At 36.7% G+C, this 9841-nt stretch overlaps 1 protein-coding gene across 1 annotated transcript; it reads right to left on the bottom strand.

Moving 5' to 3' along the window:
- Positions 1-1490: 1490 nt before the first annotated feature.
- Positions 1491-9727, bottom strand: CBG25319 (the record flags this gene model as incomplete). Its single annotated transcript, XM_045236016.1, has 14 exons — positions 1491-1562; positions 1659-2457; positions 2504-2710; positions 2762-2944; positions 2991-3101; positions 4204-4368; positions 4419-4648; positions 4697-5116; positions 5510-5598; positions 5642-5879; positions 5931-6083; positions 6129-6218; positions 7883-7978; positions 9677-9727. The coding sequence occupies 14 exons, from the start codon at positions 9725-9727 to the stop codon at positions 1491-1493; spliced, it is 2904 nt and encodes a 967-aa protein (XP_045098764.1).
- Positions 9728-9841: the final 114 nt, after the last annotated feature.

Raw genomic sequence — 9841 nt, 5'->3', positions numbered from 1 at the left:
TCCATAATCAACTCGTTCATCAAATCTTACTGTAGCCACTTGCTAAAAATTGATTTTGTGGGAAAGAAAGGAGTTGTCAGACGACTTACAGATGGAGAGTAGAATTCGCTTATAAGCGATTTCAGGAATTCTTGCTTTGCGTTTCGTCTCACTGTTCTCTGGGTTGCGGTGCAGCTGAAAGCAGTTTTTGTGAATAGGATAGGGCAGGTTTGGATGTTATCATCATCAAAAGGAAAACTTCAAAGAGGCATTTTCACTTTACAAATACCGGATTTTTGCATTTTGAGCTCAATTGTCTTGGTTCTATCAGAGGATATAAAAAATCTGTCAAATGATAAAATATCGGTGAGATTAGGATAAACTATATATCAGTTGAAATTCTTTTGATATATTTTTAAGGAGCAGAGATAATTAAGCTCAACGCGCACATATGGGTTGGCGTCTATCAGAACAAATATGGTATGCATTTGTTTGAAATCCTGTTAGAAATACGATATGAATTGATGGTTTTTATTTCCAAAGTCTCACAATCCTTAATTCAAAATTTAGACCCAAAAATCCAAGGATTGGCTAACTTTTAGAACTACATAATTCAGAAAAAATGAAGCAAGAACCCATTCAAACAATTAGGATCTGAAACATTTTCGATAGTGATAATCACGAACCATGGCGCTTTGGAAAAACAAGAAATGTTTTGAATAATAGAGTATTCCAACTATTATGCTAGAAACCAGCATACTGTAAGCGCTAGTAGCTACACAGGTAAAAGGGCACCGCTTAAAAATTGTGGAATAACAGCTGAAGAGGCGCAAACTGGTGAATGACTGCTAGTTGGCAGCCGAAAAAGAACAGACGGGCCATTGACGAACTGTCGACGGACCATTGGAACCCGATTGGAAAATGGACCCCCTAGATTATATAATAATAATAGAACATGATTAGTAAAATGAAGAATAACTGATGTACTAACTGTTTAATGAAGAAAGAAAACTTTTAAACTATCATCCGATCCAAACTCACTTTAGTCGACTATGACCCTTTCGTTTCATTTTCTTTGTAGACATTTCAACCGGCTGGTAATCTGAAAAGTATAAATTTAGAAAAAAACACAAAACACAAAAAGCAAAAAAAAACAACATCACGATATCGAAACTGAACCGAGGGAACAGAAATCTCACAGAAATGGTGTTAAAACAATTTTGAGAAGTGTTTCATTATGCACAAATTGTGATTGAATGGTTCAGAAAATGTACAAGACTTTGAAAAGATCTGAGAAATAGACAAAGAAAAAAAATCTATGACAGCGGATGAGAACAAATTTACAATTGTAATTAAAGACGACCATTTAGAGATCATATCTCATAGTCAGGGTTATTATAGACAGATACACTTGCAGTTAATATGTTAAATGATAAGATAGAGGCTAAGTGAGGATTTGGTTACAGTAAAATACAAAACAAGGAGTTCAATAGGTGAGCGTTGAGTACCAATCAGAACCAGCCTGGTAAGTTTGACTTGTATTTCGGAGCCCGATCCCCGAGCCATTGATGTTCCTCCATTTTCTGAAATGAGAGCTTTAATTACAGATATCAGGAAATGAAAAAAAAGCTTTCGGTTTCAAAAAGTCTGCTTATCCTTCCATCAGTTTCCCAGCTAACCTTTTCCAATTCATATCCCATCTGGTGCATTCTCTCTTCAGTCTCTACCGTGAATGGAGGTGGATACATTGGTGGATTCACTGAGACACCTTCTTGAAAAAAGTAGAGCGGAATGCCGGCTTTTATACGAGCAATCAAACTTTCGATTTCAATTTGGTATTGCTTCTTGGCACGACAAGCTATATCCAAATGTTCATGTGCTTCTCGAACGGCATTCATCTCATGTTCCAATTCTTTATACGCCATGAACCGTTTTTTAGCGTAGCTATAATTCTTTTCATCCTTTCTCGCCGTTTCCAAAGCTCGAGTTAAATCTTCTATTCTCTGTACAGAGCTCTTGGTTGATCCAGCGGCATGATCTTCATAAATCTGCTTCAATTCCATCGCAAAGTTGGCCTTAGATCGAAGTTCTTCCATTTCCTTCAACTTTTCTTCAACTTCATTCTTTTCTGTTTCCATTTTAGTGAACTGTTGTTTCATATCAGCGATTTTATCATCGGTGAACTTTTCTTTTGCTTCATATAGTTTGACCTTTGATTCCATCTCGATAATCTGAATACGAAGTCCAAGAACAGTTTGGTGGAGTCGGATATCATTCCTGAGATCCAGACTCTCATGATTATTCTGATTCTCTTTTTCTTCTAGGTTCCGTTTCTTGAGTTCCTGATTTTCATCCTTGAGTTCCTGGTTTTCTTCAATCAAAGTTTGCATCCTAGATCTCATATTTCCTAGTTCTTGTCGGAGTTCTTCCATTTCAGCGTCTTTCGTTTTGATGACGTTGCTGAACTCATCTGACATTCTGAAAAAAAGTATTAGTTTCTTTTCTAATTTTAGAAAATAGTTACTTTTTGTAGTCTTTTTCCATTTTCTGTTCAATTTTCTTCCTTTCATCTTTCAACGAATCCGTTTGTAAAATCGCTTTCTCGGTCTTCAATTTCAAAAATTCATCTTCCATCTTATTTTTCTCAGCCGTGATTCTCTTTATATCTCCCCCCAACTTCATTTTCATCTCCTTCTTTTCGTCATCCTTAGTCTCCACAGTCTTTTTGAACCTGAAATTGAAAAAAAAGAATTTCTCGGTCTCTTTCACTCCTGAAACTAACTGTTTGTTTTCAGCTCTCAACTCAGAAATAGTAGTTTGGTCTTGAACACTTTTCTTCTCCATGATGTCCATTTTCTTTTTCAACGACTTCATTTTTTCTAGATGCTCTCGCTGAACAGCGGCCATCATGTTTTCATATTGCGTATTGTGGTCTTCATTTTGATCGATGATACTCAAATTTGCTCTGAAATAGGTTACATTAAAGAATAGAATAAGATAATAAACCCTACGTTGTTGAAGATTCAGAATCATCATCATCATCATTCTCTTCTAGATTTTCGGTTCCGTTAGGATGAGATTTCGTAATTGAAAAAGTACGTCGTGATGAGCAAGAAGTGCTTCTGAAAATTCATTATTTTCGAAAGAATCATTTTTTAAATCTAACCTGGGTTTCAAGTCAGTTTTCATTTCTCGTTGAAGATTCTCTATTTCCTTCATAGCTTTTTTGTGTATATCATCGCCCAACTGACATCGCATCCTCTCCCTATCATCCATGAACCTGAATAAAAAACTTCAGATTTTCAGAAATTCGAAACTGCAGAATTTCAGATTTCTACACTTTCGAAATTTCAGAATTCCAGAACTTCAGAGTTTTAGGTTTTCAAAATTTCGAAATTGCAGAATTTCAGAATGTCAGAACTTTAAAATTTCAAAATTTCAGAATATCGATATGTCAGAATTTTAGAAATTCAGAAATTCAGAATTCCGGAACCTCAAAACTTCAGAACTTCAGAAATTTTACAATTTCAGAAATTTGATTTCCAGAAATTCAGAATTTAAAAATTTCAGATTTCAAGTTTTCAGAATTTCAGAAATTCAGAATTTCAGAATTTCAGAATTTCAGAATTTCAGAATTTCAGAATTTCAGTATTTAAAAATTTCAGAATTAAGGTTTTCAGACTTTCCAAATTTTCAGAATTTCAGATCTAAGAGTTTTTCGAAAGTACGGAATTTCAAATTTTCAGAATTTTAGATTTTTAGGCTTTCAAAATTTAAGATTTTCGAAATTTAAAAATTTCAGATTTTCAGAAATTCAGAATTTCAGAATTTCAGAATTTCAGAATTTCAGAATTTCAGTATTTAAAAATTTCAGAATTAAGGTTTTCAGACTTTCCAAATTTTCAGAATTTCAGATCTAAGAGTTTTTCGAAAGTACGGAATTTCAAATTTTCAGAATTTTAGATTTTTAGGCTTTCAAAATTTAAGATTTTCGAAATTTAAAAATTTCAAATTTTCAGAAATTCGAAATTGCAGAATTTCAGATCTACAGTGTTTTCAGAATTACAGAATTATAGAATTTCGAGATTTTACAATTTCAGAATTTTAGAATTTCAGAGTTCCAGAACTTCCGAATTTCAGACTTTCAGAATTTAGCAAATTGCAGAATTTCAGAATTTCAGAATTCCTTTATCTGAAAATCGGAGACTTTACCATTCTACTCACTCTGTTTTTGGTTTCTCATTCTCATACGCTGGCGGCATTTCCTTGGTATCATCATTTGCTTCTCTTTGATAGAATTCCGGCCTGGGTAGTGGTACTCGCTTAGCTCTTGGCTTTTTATCCGTCTTCTTTTCACGTTTATAAGTCTCCGACGGATGTTGAAGAATTCTGAACGCTCAAGATACCTTTAAAAAGCCTGCCTATGACAAGAAACTCACTCATCCCCCTCAGATGGTTCCCAGAAAGTCACTGGATTTGTGCACATTGAACGAAGCTGCTTTTCCGGAAGAAACTCAATTTTCTTCCCATTATTTTTTATACAATGCAATATCTGATTCTTCCATATTTCTGGAGTTCTTTTGCATGGAAACCCGATTTTGTTGATCTTCATCAGGGAGGCAAAACAAAAACTCTTACAATAGCCTTGTTCGTGGAGCAACAGAGCAAACTGAAAAATCGAAGATGTCTTGGTTTTGTATTTTTCTTGGGAACTCACTCGTGGGTTAGCCTTCAAGACTAGAGCAGCATTGTACTGATGTTCAGAGGGGAATGATTGTATGATTTCTTTTGGGACTTTGTCTGTTACTCCATGAGGCACATCATAATGAACTGATGAATCCTTCTTTTTCTCTGTCGCCGGCCACCCAAGACAAGACTTCATGAGTTTTTCCGTAGAATGGTTTCGTTGGAGTTCCGAACAAAACTTTGTGCAATACGGAAGTACTTGATCGGTGATCAGAACAGAGTCATAAAACGTGATCAACTCCATGAGCTTCTCTTTGTCACCTATCACTTTGTTCATTGAACTGATGAATCGGAAGAAGGCGCTGATGGCTGGAAGAACGTTCTCGCCTGTTGGACCACTGAAAATGCAGCTGGTGTATTCATTTCGAGCGGATACTGGTGCATTGACGAGCTAGAAGAAGTATATATGAGGGTGTTCTTGATTTTCAAATTTTGAGAAAGCATTGGATGACAATTTAAAAAAAGAACACAAAAAAATGGAGTAGTCAAGTTGAGTATTTCTTCTAATAGAAACCCACCCAAACCGTCCACTTTAAGCTCAATTACCTCGGTTCCTATCAAAGATATAAAACATTTGTCAACGGATAAAGTGTTTATCATAATACCACTTAAATTTTATCTAATGATAAACTTTTGATATCTCTTATAGGAAAAGAGATAATTGTGCTCAAAATGCGCGTATAGGGTGGCTTTCTATATGTGAGCCTACGGACCAGCTATGGTACATTCTTTTCCGAAGAAGCCTGGGACCCCAAACGTAGAATAGAGCCGTAGTCAGACTTACCGTAATGTCTTCTATTGTGGAGTTGTATTCACTGAGTACAAAGTTCAAGTATTCGACTGGGAAATAGGGAAAAACATCTGTTCGAGCTTCTGAAATCGCTAATAAATGTTTTTATTCTTAGCTGAAGCTTACTTTCAATATCTATTCCTCTGAGTCTGTTGATCGCCATAACAACTTCATGCACAAATACAAAGTTCTCCTCATTTCCACTTTCTTTTCTCTCCAGTCCAATGATCCGGATATACGGCTTTCCATTTTCGAATAGTTCTCGTATCCTTGGATTATTCAATTTCAACATCATATTAATTCTTTCCGGTAAATGCTGATAAACTTTCTTCATGAATTTTTCATGTTTCGCTGCTTCGTATTTCTGCAAAATTCAGTAAAGCCTATAAAATGTGTACATCTTTTAAAAACTCACATATTTCTTTAATACATCTGTAACATCTTTTTTGATATCCTCTGTTGATATTGGCATCCGAACGATCTCATACACTGGCTTTATCGTATACTCAATGTCATCTTCAGATGGACAAGTGTTATGGAAGGTAGTATTTCCAGTCAGTCCCACTTTCTGGAATATAATTTCATCTCTGAGCAATCAGCTAGACTGTCTTACTAATAGTTGAAGTATCATGTCCAGAAGACCGACAGAAACTTCGTATCTAGTTGTGAGCTGGCCTTTCTCAACGAATCCTTTCAAGAAGTACTGAAAATTAAAGTTTATGGAGACTACCGTAAAAGCTGTAATAGAAGGACCCGGAACTCTTAACTTTGAATCAATTGATCTCGGTTAAAGTCAAATATATAAAAAAATTCGTAAACTGATAACATTTTTTGGGATTTCTATTACAGGTTTTGCAATAAATTAGGATTCAAGCTATCAAAAAGGTATTTGCCAATTATTCTTAACGTACAGTATGCCCGAATAAATCCAATCGAGAAGCTTGACTACAAATGAACTCAATAGTATTAGGTTGGCGGGAAAGTCTTTGTCACTCTGTTTGTTTAATCACTGTTCTCGTATATGGAGGCTGTGTATGATATCGACTTTAGTGAATAACAAGGTGATAAGAACCTTCCATATAAACAAGTCCCCATCTCCTTCCCTGCTCCTCATCTGTAATTGAAACGATATGTTTGTTCCCACTGCTATTCACATCAGACATGTTTTGATTTACCTCTTCCTATCTCACACCACGATGAAGGATTCGGAAACTTTCTTGAAGAATGTGTACAACACACATGCCCCTCACTACAATACTATTCGCAATTGGTTCCATCGTTTCGAAAAAGATGACTTCTCGCTCGATGAAAAGGATCGCTCTGGGAGACCCCGTGAGTTGGATTTGGACAAGCTGAAGCACGCATTGCAATCGGATCCATTTCAATCTAGCCGTGAACTAGCTGTCACATTCGGAGTTCACCATAGCACAGTCCTTGAAGGTTTGAAGTCTCTTGGAATGAGAAAACTTTTTGGTCGATTCATACCTCATCACCTGACTCAAGCCAACCTTGACCGCCGAGTCGACGATTCGATTACTCTTCTCACTCTCCACGCGGGCGATCGATGGCTGGACCGGCTAATAACCGGAGATGAGAAGTGGGTCTTCTACGATAATCACCACAGGAAATCCCAGTGGGTTGGAGAAGGAGAGAGCCCACAGGATGTCCCCAAACCCGACCTTCATCCGAAAAAAGTTATGCTCTCTGTGTGGTGGGGAGTGGACGGCCCCATCTACTGGGAACTTCTGCCCGAGGGCAAAACAATAACTGGAGACCTCTACACTACTCAACTACGAAACCTCAAGAAAGCAGTCGACCGTTCGGCCCTGAAAGACAAGAAAGTGTACTATCAACATGATAACGCTCGCCCACATGTTTCGAAACAAGTGAAGCAGGAGCTGATGGGATATGGATGGAATGTTCTCCCTCACCCCCCGTATTCTCCTGATCTTGCTCCTTCCGACTATTGGTTATTTGGCGATATGACACGTGCCTTCGAAGGAAGAAGCTTCAATTCCCGTGGAGCGGTCGAAGCGGCACTCAAACAATACTTTGCCTCACGCCCGGCTGGATTCTACCGCAATGGAATCCATAAATTGAGGGAACGTTGGAGACATGTTGTTGATAATGATGGACAATATAATTAATTATTCGGTTATTTTTTCTTTGAGAAATAAACTATTGAAAAAGTGACAAAGACTTTCCCGCCAACCTAATAAACCGATAATCAGACTCTTTCATAGTTGGTGCTGCATGTGGATTATGATTGTGCATAGCTGTAGTAAGGTAATCGCGGTTTTCCTTGTCATCTTTGATAAACTGAAATCCTCGTTACTTTCTTTTCTTCCAGTGAAAAAATTTTCAAACCTGCGGGATTTCATTCAATACGACTGCAAGTTCGTTTTGAGACCATCGAGCTCGCTTCTGACTTTTCGGATAGCTGAGCACTAGATCGATGGTTATCTGAAACAATTTTTTGAATTAGTTTCTATTTTCATGTATTCGGAGGTTTTTAAAGGTTATGTACTTTGCTTTTCTTTATCAGTGATAGTTCCTCTGGAAAAATGGTTCATCACCTGGCACTCCATTCTGTTATCTATAACTTTTTTCACTGCTAAATATTGAAAAAAAGCGCCGCTTAGAATTAAAAAACTGGAATATCAAAAAGAAATTCATGGTATATTATAAATTTCAACAGCCAAAAAGACGAGCTCAGTCATCCAGAAAGTACATAGCGATAAAATAAAATAGTCGGAAGATAACAGAGAAGCATGTGATGAAGCAGAAAGTTAAAAATCAGTATCAGAATACCTTGTTTCTCGTAATGAAGACAGAAGAAATTAATCTTCAAACTAAAACTTCAACTTTCAAAAAATTGCTCTCCGACTGCACGATCGTCCAAAGAAACTAGTCAGAAAGCGTGCACCACAAATCTCGAAAAATTCTAAATTCGCTGCCAAACTTCGTTGGCTGAGTATCAAACGTACAACAAGGAGCGGAAATATCGCTCGTTGCAACGCGTTGATTAAAAATATATAGATCAAATCTGTATCCACTTTGAAATTATCAAATTTCTTCTGGCCTAAAAGTTATCTGGGGCGCGATCTTGATCAGTTGCTTTGGAACGCAATGCAACTGGGGGAAATTTCCATTATTCAGAACCAATTTAATATTTTTCAAAACCATTTTCATTGAAACCAACTAAAACTTTTGAGTTAATAAGTTGTCAGATGGAGCATGGATTACGGTAGATTTCCACTTCGCAGGGTTCGACTGTTGTGGTTTGATTTTGCACTCCAACGATAAAATCATATGGCGAAGTTTTAACCAGTTGAAAATTCTGACTTCTCGCGATTTTTCACCTCAAAGTTAATTTTTCCGGGGCCTACAACTTCATTCACGGTGTTTTTCACTACCGCTGCAGCGCGCTGCTTTCAACTTTGGAATTTTTTTTCTCGAATTCTAGCCCAAGGATTTTTTTTTCGTTCCATGAATTTTTTGTAAATTTCATGAAGAATATATAGTAAAAAAATGAATCAGATTTTTTTGTCCATTGTACTTTAAAACGTCGCAGACTGTTTCGCATTTCGGTAGTGAAAAACTCACCGTGTTCATTACGTCACTTTCTCATTAAAGCGCAACACTGCATACCACCACTGCAGTTCGGATCCTGTGCGTGGCATACGGTAGATAGCAACTAGCTTTAAGATATCTGTGCAAAACACCAAAGATCAAGGAAATTTCAAATCTCATTTTTCTATGATCTTAATTCTGCTGAATTCAATGCTTCCAATTATTCTGAAATGTCAACTATACTCAAAAATAGATAATCGAGAAACGTTAAGGGAATTGCAGAAGACGTTATGTCTAGGAACTAGAGAACATTTCATCAAGAAATAATTTGAAGGCGATGAGAATACAATCTCACATGACAACGTTGTAAAACTATAGTAATGAAATATATTATTGAGTCACAGGATTCTCTGAAAACATGATGATGGGAATGGCATTCAAAACTATGAATATTTTAGGGGAAGCAATGAGCTAGGAGAGAAACTTTTTCTGTACAAAAAACACCAACAAAGAAAAACAAAAAACATTCTAGGAATTACCATCTTGCTTATTTCATTATCACATATCCTCTAGTTTCTTATCACCTACCGTGTGAAATTTTGAAGCTTCATCTGGCTCGATTGGAGAAGAAGTCAACATCTCCTTCTGAAAAAGGAAAATAGTAGTGAGACGGGAAAGAAGAAAATGCGAGGTTCGCAGTAAGAGAAAGAGAAAGAAAAGAGAAGACGCGAGAAAACCCTGACGGTAAAAAAT

This window comes from Caenorhabditis briggsae (assembly GCF_000004555.2).
Source record: "Caenorhabditis briggsae complete genome, chrI, whole genome shotgun sequence".
NCBI classification, from domain to species: domain Eukaryota; kingdom Metazoa; phylum Nematoda; class Chromadorea; order Rhabditida; family Rhabditidae; genus Caenorhabditis; species Caenorhabditis briggsae.
Note: the sequence above shows the minus strand (reverse complement) of the source record. Positions and strands in the feature narration are given on the sequence as shown.